This window comes from Propithecus coquereli, unplaced genomic scaffold (genome assembly GCF_000956105.1).
Source record: "Propithecus coquereli isolate 6110/MARCELLA unplaced genomic scaffold, Pcoq_1.0 Scaffold370, whole genome shotgun sequence".
Classification (NCBI taxonomy): Eukaryota; Metazoa; Chordata; class Mammalia; order Primates; family Indriidae; genus Propithecus; species Propithecus coquereli.
In genome coordinates this window covers 2,900,344-2,919,709 of record NW_012149397.1, presented here as the reverse complement: position 1 = coordinate 2,919,709, position 19,366 = coordinate 2,900,344, and the positions used below count along the sequence as shown (strand labels likewise).

The following is a 19,366-nucleotide window of genomic DNA, read 5'->3' as shown; positions in this document are numbered from 1 at the left end:
TCGAACTCCTGAGCTCAAACAATCCGCCCGCCTCGGCCTCCCAGAGTGCTAGGATTACAGGCGTGAGCCACCGCGCCCGGCCTGATTTCAACTTTTTTAACTGGCTGAGGTTTGCTTTATGGCCCAGGGACCAAACTCTAGTCTATCTTAGCAAAATTCAGTGGGAGCTTGAAAAGAATTTATATTTTGCTGCTATTGGGCAAGGTGTTCTGTAAATGTCAATTAGATCCTGATTTTCTGTCTAAATGGTCTATCAATTGCTGAAAGAAGCATGCTGAAGTCTCCAAATATAAATGTGGATTTACTTGTCTTTTTCTCCTTTAATGTCTATAATCTTGTTTCACGTATTTTGCAGCTCTGTTGTTACATGTACATACATTTAGGATCATTCTGTCTCCTGTGTATTGACACTTCTATCATTATTTAATGTTCCTGATAATTTTCTTGCTCTTAAGTCTATTTCATCTAATATAAACATGGCCATTCCTGCTTTGTTTTGATTACTGTTTGCATGGTATATCTTTTTCTATCCTTTTTCTTTCAACCTACTTATATCATTATATTTGAAGAGTTTCTTATAGACAGCATGTAGTTGGCTTTTTTTTTTTTTTGATACAGGGTCTCACTCTGTTGCTCAGGATGGCGAGGCGCGATCGTAGGTCACTGTAGCCTTGAAATCCTGGGCTCAAGTGATCCTCCTGCCTCAGCCTCCTGAATATTGTAGCTGAGACTATAGGTGCACACCACCATATCCAGTTAAATTTTTTTTTTTTTTTATTATAGAGATGGGGTCTTTTTATGTTGCCAAAGCTGGTCTAGAACTCCTGGCCTCAAGTGACTCTCTCGCCTTGGCCAAAGCGCAGGGATTACACCACACCTGGCCTCTAATGTGATTTTAGTAACTCTGCCAATCTCTGTTAATTGGTATATTTAGATCATTTTACATTTAGTATAATTATTGATATTGGTCTTCCATTTAATTTCTTCTATTTGTTCTGGTTTTTTTTTTCTTTTTCCTAGCTTCCTGTGGGTTACTTAAACATATTTCAGAATCCCAGGTTTTGTCTGTCTATGTTTTATATATATACCTTGGTATAGGCTTATTAGTGAAGTCTACTGGTGTCAACATTTTACCAGTTTGTGAGAAACGTAGAAAACTTACATTCCTTTCCTCTGCCCTATGTGTAATCATCTTAACTATTTCTTGTACAGTTAAGTCCTCACTTAATGTGGTCGACAGGTTCCTGGAAACTGTGACTTTAAGTGAAATGACATACTGTACAATGAAACCAATTTTACCATAGGCTAATACAAACAAGAGTTAAGTTCCTATGGCACACAGTACATTGTTTCACTTAAAATCATAGTTTCTAAGAACCTATTGACGATATTGAGGACTTACTGCATATACATTGAAAATTATCAAACAAGGTTATAGAGCTTGTTGCAACCATGACTTATACTTCAGAAAGTTCAAGAGGGAGGCAAGTCTACCGAATTAACCTCCATTTTGATGGTCCAATGTTCTTTCTTCCTTCCTCATGTTTCTGAACTCCCTCTGTTATCATTTCCTTTCTGTGTTAAGAACATACTTTAATCGTTCTTTTAGGATTGGTTTGCTGGCAACAAATTTTTTTAGTTTTCCTTCACTTGAGAATGTCTTGATTTTTCCATCATCCTGAAGTATTTTTTTATTGATATAAAATTCTAGGTTGGCCAGGTGCGATGGCTCATGCCTGTCACCCTATTATTAAAATATGAAATGTCCCATTTTGAATCAAAAATGTAGTTTATTATATCTCAAACAAAAAGCAGCACAATTAATCACAGTATGCACCGAAACTAGCAACAGTGTTGCCACCTTAATGGTAGCTTGTTTATGCCAGCAGCAAAGAAGCCTGGAGAACCAGAGGTGACGAAAGCATGAAAGGAGTTTTCCACAGCTTGTTGAGAATTGAGTATTTTTCCTTGCAAAAAGTGGTCCAAAGCCTGGAAGCAGTGGTAGTCAGTTGGTGGAAGGTCTGGTGAATATGGTGAATGACAGAACGTTTCCAAGTCCAGCTTCTATAGTTTGAGCAGTGCTGTTTGTGCAACACGTGGTCAAGTGTGGTCTTGCAAGAGGATTGGCCTGTCTCTAGTGACCAATCTCGGCTACTTAATCACAAGCATCCTCACCATTTTATCCAACTGGTTGCAGTAGACCTGCTGTAATCGACTGAACGGGTTTCATAAAGCTGTAGTTAATAATATCAGTGCTGGACCACCAGACACCATTGGCTTTTTTTGATAAATATTTGGTTTTGGGCTGTTTCCACACTTCATCTTTATCCAACTGTTGTGCAGAATGCTTGCGATTGTCAAAAAGAACCCATTTTCATCACACGTAACAATACAGTGTAGAAATGGTTTGCCTTTATGTTGTGTCAGCAAAGAAAGGCAAGCTTCGAGACGATTTCTCTTCTGACGCTTGTTTAATTCATGCAGAACCCATCTATCTAGCTTTTTTACCTTGCCCATTTGTTTCAAATGGTCCAATATTGTTGGAATAGTAACATCAAGCCTTGGTGCTAATTCACGTGTAGGTTGAGATTGACTTGCTTCCACTACAACTTTCAACTCATCATCATCTACCTTGGTGTCAGGTCGCCCACTTGGCTCATTTTCAAGATTAAAATCACCGGAATGGAACTTCTCAAACCATTGACGTGTTCATTGGCCACATCTTTCCCAAACACTGCATTGATATTTCAAGCTGTCTGTGCTGCACTGGTTCCATGATGGAACTCATATTTGAAAATAACATGAATTTTTGACTTATCCATGGTTTCATAAAAATTGCTGTTAAAAAAAAAAATGTGAAAGATAATCACAAGCCAAAATGTGTGTTTGAAAGACTGAGGATGTAACTTCACAAAAACAAAACAGGAAGTGTCAAAGTGAAATGTTAGCGATATCACCTGTCAAATGTAGTACTCACAGAAATCAGATATTTCATACTTAATAACCTAAGCACTCTGTGAGGCTGAGGTGGAAGGACTGCTTGAGCTAAGGAGTTCGAGACAAGCCTGAGCAAGACTGAGACCCCGTCACTATTAAAAATAGAAAAATTAGCCAGGTGCGTGGTGCACACCTGTAGTGCCAGCTACTTGGGAAGCTGAGGCAGGAGGCTCACTTGAGCCCAGGAGCCGGAGGTTGCAGTGAGCTATGATGATGCCACTGTATTCTACTCAGGGCAACAGAACGAGACTCCATCTCAAAAAAAATTAAATACACAAAAAATAAAATTCTGGGTGGACAGTATTTATCTTTCAACACTTGGAAAATGCTATCCTTTTAACTCTCTGGCCTCTGTGGTTACTGAAATCCTGTATCATTCAAATTGTTGTTCCCCTGTAAGTGAGATGTTGCATTTCTTTCACTGCTTTCAAGATTTTTCTTGTCTTCAGTTTTCAGAAGTTGACCATAATATATCTTGATGTGGATTTTTTTGGATTTATACTGTTTGGGTTTCACTGAGTGCCTTAGTCCATTCAGGCTACTGTTACAAAACACCATAGCCTGGGTAGCTTATAAACAACAGAAATTTATTTCTCACAGTTCTAGAGACAGAGAACTGGCCAAGACCAAAGTGCCAGCAGATTTGGTGTCTGGTGAGAGCCCATTTCCTGGTTCATAGATGGTACTTTCTTGCTGTGTCCTCACAGGTGGAAGGGATGGCTAGCCCTTTATGGTCTCTCTCATAAGGGCACAAATCTCAATCGTGAAGGCTCTACACTCGTGACCTTCCGGACATCCGGAGGCCCCACCTCCTAACACCATCACCTTAGTTAGGGGTTAGGATTTTAACATGAATTTTATGGGGACACAAACATTCAGCCCATTGCATTTACTTTCTTAAATCTGTAGGTTTACATGTTTTGCCAAATTTAGGTTTTCAGCCATTATTTCTTTGAGTATCCCTTTAGTCCTATCCTCTTTCTCTTCTTCTAACTCCAATGACAAGAATGTTAATCTTTTGTTACTTGTTCCACAGGTCCTTGAGGCTCCGGACATGTTTTTCAACTCTCTGTTGTATAGAATGGGTAATTTCTATTGTTCCATCTTCTAGTTCACAGATTGTTTCCTTTCCCTTCTAATCTACTCTTGAGCCTATCCACTGACTTTTATTTCAGTTATACTTTTCATTCTAAAATTTCCATTTGATTCTTCTTTATATCGTCTCTTCCTCTGCTGAGGCGTTGTATTTTTCATTTGTTTCTATTGTGTTTGTTACTGCTCCTTGAAGCAATTCTATTATGGTCACTTTAAATTCTGTGAGATAGTTTTATCATTTGTCATCTTGCTATTTTTATCTATCAATTATTTTTTCATTCAGTTTGAGATCTTTCTGGTTCTTGATATGATGAAGTGATTTTCATTGATACCTTGCTATTTTAGGTATTATAAGACTCTGGGGGTCTTTTTTAAACTCTGTATCTTCACTGATTTTGTTTGGTATCACACTGGCAGGGGAAACAGGGGCACTGCTCAGTTTACTTTCTGGTGGGAGTAGAAGTCCAGGTTCACTATCAGCCTCCACTGACACCAAGGTCAGGACTCCTTGTCAGTGCTGGGGGTGGCACGTGAGGGAGTTCTCACTCTCCTTCAGGCCTCCACCACTACCTCCCTGGCTAGGAAGGGTAGTGCCTCTTTACTACTCCCCCTGTGACCTTTACTGACACCTAAAGAAGTGGTGGTAGTATGTGGCCTCATTATTGCCATGTAGTCATGAGAGGGAAAGATAAAGATGCCTTGTTATTACCCAGTGGGGACAGAAAGCCAAGCTTTCCATGTAGTCTCCACTGACACAGGGCAGAGGGGGCTCATCACTGCCTAGCTAGGATGAAAGTCCCAGCTCCCTGCTTGGTCTTCTAGAAGACCACCATGGTAGTCAGGGGGGTCTTGAGGGTTCTCAACCTAACAAGGACAGAAGTCTAGGCACCCCTTTGGCCTTTTCTGGTGTGGGTAGTGGTGAGGTCACAGTGTTTTTTCTGTGGTGTTTCATGGAAGTAGAGCAGTTAAATTGTCCAAAAATTTTCTTTCTTGCTAGGTTGTCCCACCCTTGATCCTTTGTCTAGAGAAAGCAGGATTTTGTTGGGGCTTTTGCTATACTTGTTGGCATTTCCAGGTTGCCAGCTTATTAAGCTCCAACTTTGGAATATACGAGGCAAAACAGAAAATCCAGGGAACTCATTACTGTTATGTTACTTAATTACAAGGTCCCTAGCTGCTCTGCTTTCTTTATTCCATCTTTCAGAGTCTTCTTCTATTTGTTTTTATATATAATGTCCAGGGTGTCTAGAGGTACTTGGTGGGAGGAATGGGGAAAAGTACATCTACTCCACCCTTCCCACAAGTGCAAATCTAGTCGTTTACTTTAGTGGATTCAATCTGATGATAATTAAAAAAAAAAAAAAGTTATCTGATTCTACCAATTCCCTTATAATAGCCTTGTAAACATCCATTGGTTTAACAACAACAAAAAAACCCCATAAAAACCATGGAATTTATTTACTCTTACCTTGCTCACTGCCATTTGCACAAATGTTAAGATTGACATATGCACAAGCAGGACTAGGCAGGGATGATCCTTTGGTGAGTGTAATTTCGAGTTCAGACCCCTTTAACTGAACACATGACAACACAGGACTGAGTAACTACAGCATTTGACGGCAATGTGCCACAACGTCAAGTAACAGAAAGAACAAGAGCTCTATACAATTCTGAGAATATATTCAATGTCGTGAAAGAGTCAAGAGTATATATACCCATTTTTTTCTTTTACACCCTGTTCTCTTAAAAATGTAAATCTTTTTTCTGATTATATAAACTCGTTTTTAAAAAGTCAAATAATTAAACAATATGAAAAATAGAAAATGAAGCAACACTGCAACTTGCCCCCATGAAAAGACAAATAGCCACTTTTGGCCCTTCTTTGTCCTATTTGTCCCACATAAAGAAGAAATCAGACAAGGAGAAAGTGATTAAATAAATGACTGAGATATATTATAAATGACCTATTTCTGAATTATGAGCCAATATCTTCTTTGTCTTGGTATCAGACTTTCATAGTTAAATCTAAAATCCCTAGATGTAACAATAGAAAATGCTACTGTAATTTTTTTCTGCTATTTTAATTTTATGTATAACCTACTACCATAAAAGTTAAATGCTTTTAAAGCCAACTGTTTACTTTTTTTTTTTTTTTTGAGACACGGCCTAGATCTGTTGCCCGGGCTAGAGTGCAGTGGCATCATCACAGCTCACTGCAACCTCAAACTCCTGGGCTCTCAAGCAATCCTCCCATCTCAGCCTCCCAAGTAGCTGGGACTACAGGCGTGCACCACCATGCGTGGCTGATTTTTCTATTTCTGGTAGAGACAGGGTCTCGCTCTTGCTCAGGCTGGTCTCGAACTCCTGACCTCGACCAATCCTCCCACCTTGGCCTCCCAAAGTGCTAGGACTACAATTGTAAACCACGACACCAGGCCCGCTGTTTCCTTTTAACAATAATTACCAGAATCCACAATATTGACTTTTCTAGTTTTAGGAAAACAGGCTCATGTAGCCTGTTTATTTCCTGGAAAATCTCATGTACTCCGCTAGCTACTTTCCCTAAGAGAACTGCTGTGTTAATAGTTCTGTCTTCTCTTCCCTTTCATCTCTTCTGGACTTCCACTCTCTAACCCTACCCACTACCATCCACAGCAATACGTCAGGATTGAGTACTATGCCAATTTCTACTGGTAAATAGAATTATCAACATATGACTACATAAACTTGTGTATTCTTTTTTTTTTTTTAAGTCAGAGTCTCACTCTGTTGCCCGGGCTAGAGTGCTGTGGCGTCAGCCTAGCTCATAGCAACCTCAAACTCCTGGGCTCAAGTGATCCTCCTGCCTCAGCCTCTCAGGTAGCTGGGACTACAGGCATGCACCACCGTGTCCGGCAAATTTTTTCTATTTTTAGTGTTTTTGGCTAATTTCTATCTATTTATAGTAGAGACAGGGTCTCGCTCTTGCTCAGGCTGGTCTCGAACTCCTGAGCTCAAGCAATTCTCCCGCCTTGGCCTTCCAGAGTGCTAGGATTACAGGCGTGAGCCACTGCACCCGGCCGTGACTACATAAACTTAAAGTAAAACCTAATCTGAAATCTTTTAGTAGTTCAGCGTAACTCAGAACTCACCTGTGTTTTTTCTTGAATAAGCATTTTATCTGATGTAGAAACTGGATATGGTTTCAAGGGAGCCTTTATGGTGGCAAATATGAATTCTGTGTGGCTTTCAATAACATTATTCAGATACCTTCCTTCAGATGTTGCTTTATAATAAACTGTTATTTCATCAGTTGGAACCAGATTGCACTGAAAGCATATACAGAAAATTTCAGAAGGTAAGCACATTTTGTTAATCAAAATGTAAGGCACTGCTGAAGAAGGGCTGATGATCCCATGCTGAATCATCACAGAAGGGCAGTCACCTGTCCATCCCTCCTTGAGTGATCTAAAAGACTAACTGCACTGCAGTATATAATTTGCTTTGTGTTCTTTTTCCCACTCTTTGGGGTAGGGAATGTGTCTTTTCCAAGCGCAACCAGCACCTCATGAATGATGAAACAAACAAATAACTGAGAACCCATTTACAAATCTCTGAAATTCCTCACCCCATGCCCCTAGTTATCTGCTGGAGTGGCCTCCTCAGACCTGGACCACAGGTCTCAGATATCTGGCCTGAGAAGGAAGATGTGCAGGAGGGAGCTAGCTGTCAGTGCTCTCCGTGATAAGAGCTTCCTGATTCTCTCACGTGGTAGGGGCTTTGCAGCCCCTCTGCTCTCCAAGCAGTGGGCTTTTGTGCACCTTTCCCAGTTCCCTAAGGAAGAGAAACCACCCCAGCTCTGTCCAGACCTGGAAATTTCTCCCTTGAGCTAGGAGCCCTCTATATTGACTATACTTCTCCCCTTTCTCAGAGACACTCACTGTCATCTCTGATTACCTTGTGCGCCAGTCAGGAGGGTTATTTTGTGGAAACCCAAGAGAACTGAAAAAGGATGGGTAAGGGCACAGGTTGGCTGAAAGCTACAGTTTGGGAGTGAGTAAGTGGGGAAGAAAAGAGGCCTGTCTTCCCTGCAGAGTACAGACCGAATTGACGGATGATAAGGGAATCATTATCATTAACTGATCACTATGGTTTATACTAACTGCCTCTCCTATTCTCCGCTAATAATCAAACCCAAAAAAACAAAATTCCAAAATAGTAGCTTATTCTTAAACTGACAAACTGACCTTTTTGCGAAGTTTCTGGATGCGATTAATGACTTCTCGAGCCATTCCTTCATCCACCATTGACTGGTCAGGGGTGACATCTAAGAGAACCAGGGCCTGGAGGAATGAATAGTGCACACTATGACAACCAAATAAGGAGAAACACTTCTTTCAAACTCAGCAAAATGCTATTTAAAACTAAATTCTGAGAAGTTTATAATGCAGCATTATTTATTCACAAAACTGAGCAAAGGAAATAAAATTAATCTAGTTTCTTTATCATCTGGGTACTTTTCTGTAACCAGCCATTTCTCATCTCCGGAGAAAGGTGCAGCTTTTTCTTCCTTGTTTGTAGGGTGCTGCTCACAGGAGATGTCCTGAGACTGGCCTCTTATGAAAGTCCCTCACATGACTGCTTCTTGGCCATCTAATAAATAATATCAACTCTTATAATAAATAAGATCAACAACGATGAAGCCCTTAAGCAGCACAACTTTTCATACCATGAGTGAGTGGATCAAAGGCCTCAAAGCAGCCAACTCCAAGTTATATTCTTACACCACGAGCCTTCCTGTGGTTTGTATGATTCGAAACAAAATCTACAATAGACCACAATACTTTTTGTATGACTTAGTTTAAACTGTCATCTTTTTGCCAACCTTATTTTTCTATCTCATATATTCTGAAAATTGTTGATTTTGATGTAGTAATAATGACACCATCACTTCTGTTATAGAGCACATCATAGAGTAACATATACCCTACAAACTGTAATCACAATTAATTGTAATCACCTTGTATTATTAAATTAGGCATCATCCTCATTTACCTCTAAGGAAATTCAATCAGAGAATTTAACAAACTTGACTTACTTTACAAAGGTGCAGGAGGTAAAACTGGAAATGGATAAGCTCAAAATCGCAGTTAGCAGGGCCACTACAGCCCCCTACAACATGTAAGCCATGTAGAGAAGCTCAGAAGCATCACAAGAAGACGTTTCTGTAAGTGTGGAAAATTTTTCAGGCCCCTAACATTCACTATAATCAGGAAGGACTGCCCGCTCTCATTGTTTAGAGACCTCCTCCCTGCCTTCCCCTACCTTCTTTTTTAGCTACTGCACCTTTGACTCCTTGCCACTGTCTGCTGACATGGAGTTCTGTCCACATCTAACTCAGGTCCCTGTGTAAAGGCTTGAGTGTGGCCTTCCTTTTACAGAGATGCTGCTCCACCTCCCCCTGTACGTGACATGTTAAGCACAGAGGGGCTCCAGCAATGTCCTCAATTTTCCACGAGAGATCTTACAACCATGCTGCTTGGAAAAGACTGTTTAGGATTAGAAAGAGATACTCTGTTCCATCATGACAAAAAATACTGACCCCAGAATCCAAAACAGATTGTATATTCTCTTTGAGGCACGTGACCTGACCACCCTCACTTCTATCTCAATTTTTGAAAAGGGGTCTTTCTCTGTACTTATTTCCACCAGACAACTTGTCAGGAAGAATAGTAAAAATTTGCTACTTTCCGGTGTCTATGACTGACTCATTCCTTGAATGGTGGTTCATTTTGGTGCAACCTAACACTTGGGACAATTACTCATCTGTGGAAATTATAAAATGCCCATTTATGTATTAATTCAACAAATGCCTGTGTTAAAGGCATACCACAGCAATGTTTAATAAAGCCAATCTAAAATGAATAACTGGTTTATTCATTCAACTGAGATAAGCTTTCAACAATCTAATGAAAGGCATAGGCAAAACACTTTCTCCTCTTAAGTTCTCATCTCTTGGTAAAGAAATGTTCTAGGGAACAGAAAAATACCTGAGCATCCGAGTGTGCTTCAAACTGCGCAGTCCCACCTGTGGCCTGATCAAAGGTGTACATGAGGCGGATGTCTTCTTCATGCAATTCATGGCCTTCCACAACAATGGTCCCTATTAGAAGCAGTTGCACTGTTAATCAGCCCCTTCCCCTCTTTCAGCTGCTGCACTACCAGTGTACTGTGCCCTTTTTTGATGAAAATTTTATAATAGCACAGAGTTGTAGAGGCTTCAAGAGAGCATTTCTTCCTCACTCATGTCACTGTTGTAGCCAAGGATGTGACAAACTTCCTTTATACTACACTATGCTACCTTGAAGACAGTTAAGTGACCACCAACGTCTACTGTTTTATATAAACCCCCAGGTCCCAAAACCCGCCAAAGCTAAAGGAATGTACCAAGAGGAAACAAATCCCCACCATAAACACAGAGCAGCATGATGTAATGAAGAAAATACAGTCTTCAGAGTGAACGTGGACTTAGGTCCACCACTCACTGGTTAGATGGCCTGGTATTCCACTATCTGCTGAGTAGGGTGTGGTGAGGCTGAAATGAAATGGACCGTGTGAAGTACTGAGCAGCATGCTGTCCAGAGGAGAGTGTACGGACAGCTGCGGATGGCAATTCCACATCTTAAATTAAGCCCACTGTGGTCACTGATAATTACTTTCTGGGGCTTTGAACACGAGGCTGTTGGTTTTCTTTTATCACTGTGTTCTAAAAACTATTTTGTTTCCCATCAGTGCAGAAATAGTCTATTCAGAAACTATAGTTTAGAAACTAGGCTTTCGGCTTCAAAGAAGACTTATTTCAGGACTTTTTGATGTTTTGGTCATCTGGTAAAACAACTTAGATTTGTGACTTGAAAGTTGATCAAACAACATTTTGCTTTTTTAACATTTTGAGTTGAGTTAGTAAAGTCTCAAGTTTTAGCTGTTTTCCTCTTATGTTTTATTAATTCTACCTAAGAATTTGTGGAATCTCAGGGACACTTGCCCCAATTTCCATAACCAGTTATCTGATTGCTGAGTTCTTAAACCTCCTGTCTCAAGCCCTTATCCTCCTGTCTCAGGATAGCTGCAGGAAGTCAAGGAGCCACAAAATCAGACTAAGTATGATTCTTTTTCTTCCCCCTAAGAATGAATATGATTGTAATAATGGCAAAGTTGAAAATTCCTGGGCACCCTGAAATGCTCTTTGAGGGGTCCTGAGAGGGGGCTGAGTTCCCTTTCCTAATCCCGTTGTTTGGTCAGGCTCCCCGTACATGTTCTCATATTATCCTAGCCTTTTCCTTCATAGCAATTATCAAAACCATAAATATTTCCATAAACCTTCATTATCTATCAGCACCATGACAGTAGTAACAAAGTCTGTCTTACTCAGCCCTACATTGGGCTTTCAAAAATATTTGGTGAATAAATGAATCAATCTAGTCTTGCCCAGTAAGAGACAAAGATATGGATTCTGGATATTTCAGGAAAACTGTGATAAGTTCCAACCCATTTCTCCTTAGCAGGAAGCTCTAAACCACAATGCTAACTCCATTTCTTCCAAAAATATTGTAATCTTTTCTTTAGAATATTTTCCAGTCTTACGACATCTCCAAAAGCCATTTTCTTTTTCTCTCCATAAGCAACATCTGGACACTCCTGAGGAACACAAGCTGCTGGGTCACGAAGCCCTGGGAATTCTGCTCTCTCTCAACAGGAGGGTTGATTTTCTAGGCTCATATTAGCATTTGCAGAATTCAAAGGTAAGGTCCAACCATCCGATTCAGTAATTTCTATCTAACTATCTAACCCTAAAGAAGTCAATTCTACAAAATAATTACATGCAAAAAAACTCATTGCAATATTATTTACAATACTAAAAGACTCAAAACAACCTAAACACCAACAATAAAAGACTAGTTAAAAATATTATCAAGTATCTACATGAAGAAAAAGTATGTGGCTATTAAAACAGCATTTCAAAGAGTATAAATACATAGGATGTTTATAATGTAAAGAGAAAAGGCAAAATAAAAAAATATAACATAAATATAAAAATAGAAAAAAGTAAAAAGGGAGAAATTTAAATTTGTAGTGTGACCTCCATTTTATAAGGCTATAATTATATGATGATATATGTAACTGGAGGGAAATAAACCAGAATTTTAACAGTACACCAGCACCTATTGGGCTGCATATTAAACAGCAGACAGCAGGTACTCAATTTATGTTACATGGATGGGTGGTGGGGTTGGGGGTCGTTTGTGTTTTCTTTCTAAATTATCAGAATTATTGTAAACATTTTTATGACCAGAAAAATGTTTTATTTAAGAAATGGATGTGATATTAAAAGTCACACAGGAGCCTACATACAAAAAATCCCTGAGCCTGAGGACATGAATGGTGCCCTTGTCTGAGCAGACACCCACCACATTTCTGGAACTTCTCCAGCTCTTCACTGTTCAACTGCTTGATGGATGTCATCACCGTTTTAAAAGCTCCCTTCAGACGCTTCCCTAGGACCATGTGATCCGGTTCTGCTCTTAGCCGAATGCCGTATTTGTTTTTATCTGTAGACAATGTAACTTTTCGAACATTCAATTCCTACAGTTAATGCACGAGAGGAAACAAAAATGAGAAATGAAAACATGTCCCCAAAAACCATATGTATACGAATGTCCATAACAGCATTATTCCTAACAGCCAAAAAGTAAAAATAACCCAAGTGTCCATCAATTGTGAATGGATAAACAAAATGTGGTATATACATGCAATGGGATTTTGAGCAATATAAAGGAAGAATCAGTTGATTCATGCCTCCATCAGGTAGCTAAGGATTACCAACACAGCAGGGATGATGAAAGTACAGTAGAAGGTAGGAAAATGAAATGAAATGTCATAACTATAGACAGAAGCAAATAATAGTGGAACATCTAGTTTGCCATTAAAGTTAACAGTATTAATTAATCTCACTGTAAGTGATTAAGGTATTTTATTTTTAAAATTTTCTATTTTTATGCATATCCAGACATTAATTTCAGAATTCTTAATCTAACTTTTGGTTTCTAATATTTGTCTGGAATTCTCGAGCAATTCAAAGCTAAATGTAGAATTAATATTTTCTATAACAACATACTAATATACCTGTGAAAAGAATAAAAAATGAAATTAAAAATTTGTTTTAAAAGCATCATGAAATAAAGCTTTTTGGGAGGAAAACAGATAATATACTTTAAACTTTTAATCCTAAAACTCCACTTGTGGAATCCAGCCAATATCCATATGCTGATATATATGCAAAGATACAGACATACACCTTTTGTTTGTAATCAGAAACCTAAATTTCCAATAGGAAAGTAATTAAATAAATTATAAAGCAGCCAGGAAGTAAACACTATGCAGCTGTTAAAAGGATATACTATATTAGCTGGGCACGGTGGCACATGCCTGTAGTCCCAGGTACTTGGGAGGCTGAGCCCAAGATTTTGAGGTTGCAATGAGTTATGATGCTGCCACCGCACTCTAGCTTGGGCAACAGAGTGCGACCCAGTCTCCAAAAAAAACCAAAAAAACCAATGATACATAGTTAAAAAAGCAAGTTAAAGACTATATACATAATCCTACATATGCACAAATAAACCCAAACAGCATATGTATATGTGAGTAGATGTATATACACACATGTATAAAATTCTAGAAACATCCCTAAGAGGGTAAGTGAGACTCCAGGGACAGACAGGGTGCAGAGGGACCCACCTTTCACTGGGCACATACTATGCTAGTGTTTCAGCTGTTTACAACCAATGTGTGGTCACTTGTGTAATTTGAAGGAACAAAGTTTTATTGTTAATTATCAAAAAGTACTCTGGGGAAGAGAAGTGAATGAGGGTAATAAATGAAAGGTAAAGAAATTCATTTATGGCCGGGTGTGGTGGCTCACACCTGCAATCCTAGCACTTTGGGAGGCCGAGGTGGGAGGGTTGATTGAGCTTAGGAGTTTGAGACCAGCCTGAGCAAAAGCGAGACCCCATCTTTACTAAAAAAATATATAGAAAGAAATTAGCCAGACAACTAAAAACAGAAAAAACCAGCTGGGCATGGTGGCATGTGCCTGTAGTCCCAGCTACCTGGGAGGCTGAGGCAGGAGGATCGCTCGAGCCCAGGAGTTTGAGGTTGCTGTGAGCTAGGTTGATGCCACGGCACTCTAGCCCAGGCAAGAGAGTGAGACTCTGTCTCAAAAAAAAAAAAAAAAAAGAAATTCATTTATCTTGGAGTACTTTTAAAAGAAATATATCAAATTCATGTTGATTCCAAGGAAAGTGTAATATATCATGGATACGTATGTTATGTATATACTGACATACAAAAGAAAAAGAATAAATTATACACTCAAAGTGTACTTTATTGAGGAATATTCATCAAAATAATCTTCTCAAGGAAAGTCTGTTTAGAACCAAAACAAACAAATCATCTACTTTACCTCGATGATATACTTCTCCAAAGACTTGATATCTTTAAGAGCTTCTGGATCTTGATGGATAACCACTATTTCTTTCAAAGGATACTAGGAGGAAAAGGGAGAATAAACTTCACTAAGCAGTCAGTCCTCTAAACTGCAGAAAAATGGAATGTTAAATGTTTATCTGAATCCCAAGCTCCAAACTAGTCAGGCTGACCTAATTCACACCATTACTGTAGAAAAAGGAAAAAAAGGCCACTGCTGGAAGCTCACTATATTAAGAAACATTCCAGGCCAGGTGCGGTGGCTCATGCCTGTAATCCTAGCACTCTGGGAGGCCAAGGCGGGTAGATCGTTTGAGCTCAGGAGTTTGAGACCAGCCTGAGCAACAGTGAGACCTCGTCTCTACTAAAAATAGAAAGAAAATTAGCTGGACAACTGAAGAATATAGAGAAAAAATTAGCCGGGCATGGTGGTGCATGCCTGTAGTCTGAGCTACTCGGGAGGCTGAGGCAGGATTGCTTGAGCCCAGGAGTTTGAGGTTGCTGTGAGCGAGGCTGACGCCACGGCACTCTAGCCCATATGACAGAGGTGAGACTCTGTCTCAAAAAAAAAAAAAAAAATTCCAAAGACTTAATTATTTAGATTTGTGCCATGTAAAATATAAATAAAATTTCAAACCTTTATTGGAATAGTTTTACGGTCTCGGATCACTCGCCCAAGTTCAATCACAGACTGCATCCTAGATACCGCACTCTCAGTTTTCTTGTCAATCAATTCTTCTCTGAGTGGTAGAGACAGGAATATGAAAGAGATTAGATTTAAAAGGAGAAAATCCAGAACAATGGGAATGCTTAAGTGAGGTAGAGAATGAGGCTAGAGAAGGGATGCCGTGGCAGGGCCTCCTGGTGAGCCATCCAGGGAAGGGCAGCACCCATGCCTGCTGCTAAACGCCCAGCAGCTCCCCAGGGGGCAAGCCCATACTCCACCTGCCATAGCCCTACAGAGGGGTTCTATACTGAGCATCCCTCCTACCATGCATTGAAGTGGGCACCATCCTGAAGCCTAGGAGCAGCTCATGTCAGCTTAGGGGGAGGCAGGTCACTGAGGCGCTAGACCAGGGAAATGCCAGCTCTCTCCATTCTTTCCTAGGGAGCTGGGGTCCCCATATGCTCAAATCCCCTCCTCCCGAGGGCCGAAGCGAGTCTGATCTGTATTTGATTCTTACCGAACATGGGGCAGCATGAGGTAGTGGATGCTAAGTGTGTCCTTGTCCTGAACAGAAACAGGGTCAATCAGCACCTTTAGATTCTGATACATCAATTCAGTGAGAAAAGGTGTGTAGGGGGCCTGTGTGAGAACAGAGAACATCACGTCATTCATACACAGCCATTATTGATTTCATTTATACTGAAAACAACATTTTTTTTTTTTTTAATTTATTTATTTTTTTGAGACAGAGTCTCACTCTGTTGCCCAGGCTAGAGTGAGTGCCATGGCATCAGCCTAGCTCACAGCAACCTCAAACTCCTGGGCTCAAGCGATCCTTCTGCCTCAGCCTCCCGAGTAGGTGCCATTACAGGCATGTGCCACCATGCCCAGCTAATTTTTTCAATATATTTTTAGTTGTCCGATTAATTTCTTTCTATTTTTAGTAGAGACGGGGTCTCGCTCTTGCTCAGGCTGGTCTTGAACTCCTGAGCTCAAACAATGCGCCCGCCTCGGCCTCCCAGAGTGCTAGGATTACAGGAGTGAGCCACCGCACCCGGCCTACAACTAAACATTTTAGAGAACAATACAGCAATATGCATAGAAATGGGCATGAAGTTACTAAAAGTGCTCTATGAAAGAGAAATGACCTCATACGTATGAAGAATAGCAGCAAGACTGTAGCAAAAAAAAAAAAAAAAAAAAAAAAACAAAACCCTAAGCATCTTTAGACATTTGGAGTCTGTCTAAAATAAAAACAGGAGACCTGACCATGTACCAGCCAAGTCAACAAGCACAGAGGACTGAATGTCTCAAACTTCAGAAAATGTATCTGTAAATGGGTAAAATACTACGTGCTTCATAGGATGAACGTGAATGAGGTCAGGCATGGAAGGCACAGAACCTTGTACAAAGCAGATTTTCCTTCGGTTAAGTAATAAATAGAAGGCTTATAACATACTGTAGTAGTAAAAATAGGACACAAGGAATTAAAATTAGAGATTTTTCATTTGTATATCATTTAATTAATAACTGGTAGGAACATGTTTCAAATAACTACTTGTACACTTTTCTCTGCTTAGTTAAAATATTGTTGTGATATATTTATTTAGTTAGACATTAGTTCAGGAAACTCCCCATTACTCAAAGACAATTATGGCAATCCACATTAAGATGAGGTACGTCTTACCTGGAACTGTAGAAGTTCATTCTAGATCCAAAGACCCTAACCTATACTGTACTGATAGAGACTGTAAGAAATAATCTAGTATTTCTAAGTCCTTGACATATGCTTATGCTAGTAAGATTTCTGAGGTGTTATAAAACTTCTATTTCTATTTTTGGTTGAACAAATACAAAATAAGTATAAATGGAGGATGCTGTAGCAAGAGGGTATCACACACAGCCCATGGGCCAAAGAGTTTTAAAAAGGAGCCACGCATACATCTTACCATAAGTCTGCAAAGAGAAAGCAGAACACTAAACAAGGTTTCTAGGGCCATAACGCAATCTTCCATGCCATTTTCACCCTAATGAATAAAAAAAGAAACATAAACATTAAACTGCTAAAAATGTTTATCGTAAAAACAAATAAGTTTATTAAAAAGAGGCAACCCACACAGAACATGCAGCATACAGAGAAGACATGAGACAAAACAAAGAAAAATGGTCATAACCACAGGCTGCCTGGGGTCAGTGTCGTCACGGTAGCCTTGCAGGGCAGCAAAGGAGGCCTGGCTGGGATGTGCACCTGCTGTCCCCTGACTATCCCCACTTGAGATGAGTGGCTGGGGAGGTGATGCTGACTGTAGGACCCTAAATCTGAGGGAGAATGGATCCATATGCAACAGACAGAAACAGTTGCTGACAGAAAACTTTAAGGTACCTGTAGGTAAGATTGCTTATTTTAAAAAAAGTATATACTGTGTATTTTTTAAAAATAATTATACTAATTAATTGCAGCAAAAACAAAGATAATAAAAACAAATTCAACCATAACTGAGTTATCTAGATATAACTACTATAAACATTTCAGTATATGTCCTCCTAAATATATGTGTATATATGTGGGTATGTAATACATTTTAACAAAAATTAAAGTATATTTGTGTTACAGGCTTTTATTATTAACACATTTTAAGACAGAACTAATGAAGGGTGGGAGCCTTCACTTGGCCTGCAGTAATGACACCTACCACTCCTTGTCTTGCACTATGGTTATTTATGCAGCTGGTGTGGGTCCTGAGACCAGGCAAGTTTTGCTCATTCTAAACCCCTAACAGCTATAGAGAAGTTTTTTTTTTTTTTCCAGCATATTACAGGGGTACAAATGTTTAGGTTATATAGAAAAGTTTTGTCCACAGCAAACACTCAATAAACAACTGACTCCCTAGTTGTAGAAGCAAGGAGGTACCCCTCTCTCTCAAGATCAAAGCAATACTTGACAGTATTTGCATAAATTTATTTTGGATTTTAAGAGATTTTGCTCAGTTTAGTCCAGTATGGGTCCTGACTCTTTCCCTCCAATATGATATGCTCATAACTGTGTTATGAAAACATGCAAAATGACTTTTAGAACTTATAGGTCCTTATCAATCAAATAACAATAAATATAGTTAATACAAAATGTAAAAGGAAAAGCTTCAAAAACTGACAGCATTTGGAAACGTTCCTTTCCCTTTTGGTTGTTATTTTTCCTCTACTTGCAAACTTCATACACTTTTTGCTCTTCCCAGCAGCAGTCTGTACTTACCTTTAATCTTCTGCGGTTCATTCTAACATACCAATTAGTCAGAACATCTACAAACTTGACCAGGCGAGGCACCACAGTATAAAGCCTATAAGCTAAAAGAAAGAAAAGTGAATCAGGCAGCCAGACTATACCAGTCATCTCGGGTGAGGGGGGGGATACAATCAATAAAGAACAAGCAGCCCCTTTCATCTAAGGACCTCCACCTATTATGGAGACAAGAAGAACCAAAATGAAGCTATCGTATAATGGCTCATTTATTGAGGATGTACTACATGGCAGTCAAAGCATTTATGGATGCATACAAAACCACTCTATCAGCCACATGTGAATTCCCATTGGCCAGCGAAAAAAACTGAAAGCCTAGTATGTGTGGCTTAAAGTCCAAGGCTGTCCACACACCAACTCCAGGAAGCATTGTTTACATGGTGTACAATATGACAGCACTAACAAAAGCCCAACTTCTTTCTATCGTACTATACTGTACCTCAATTAATAGACAAATGAGCAAAAAGCTTGAATTAGATGCTAAGAGGCACAGCATAGGCCAGTGGTTCACAAACAGGGGCAATTTTCCCCTGCAGGGGACATCTGGCAATGCCCGAAGAGATGTTTTAGTTGTCACAGCTTGGGGGAAAGGGGGCGTTACTGGAATCTCACAGGTGGACCCCAAGGATGGTGCTTAACATCTTATAAGACACGGCACAGCGCCGTGCAATGAAGAATGATCCGTCCCAAACATCAGTGGCACTTCTATTGAGAAATTCTGGTATAAGCTATGTATAAAATAGAACAGGCTTTTTCTTTCTAAGGTTTAAAATAGTCAAGGAAAGAAAGCT

The 19,366-nt window shown here is 39.6% G+C and overlaps 1 protein-coding gene across 1 annotated transcript in view; it reads right to left on the bottom strand.

Moving 5' to 3' along the window:
* Window positions 1-19,366, bottom strand: part of IARS (isoleucyl-tRNA synthetase) — a 73,953-nt gene that overhangs the window by 14,837 nt on the left and 39,750 nt on the right. Inside the window, exons 21-30 of the mRNA XM_012651817.1 lie at window positions 18,531-18,622; window positions 17,230-17,307; window positions 15,798-15,919; window positions 15,251-15,353; window positions 14,591-14,674; window positions 12,540-12,714; window positions 10,122-10,234; window positions 8,319-8,414; window positions 7,224-7,400; window positions 5,561-5,666 (exon numbers count right to left, since the gene is read on the bottom strand). Of these exons, the coding sequence (XP_012507271.1) occupies window positions 5,561-5,666; window positions 7,224-7,400; window positions 8,319-8,414; window positions 10,122-10,234; window positions 12,540-12,714; window positions 14,591-14,674; window positions 15,251-15,353; window positions 15,798-15,919; window positions 17,230-17,307; window positions 18,531-18,622 (1,146 nt within the window). The remainder of the gene's footprint in view (window positions 1-5,560; window positions 5,667-7,223; window positions 7,401-8,318; window positions 8,415-10,121; window positions 10,235-12,539; window positions 12,715-14,590; window positions 14,675-15,250; window positions 15,354-15,797; window positions 15,920-17,229; window positions 17,308-18,530; window positions 18,623-19,366) is intronic.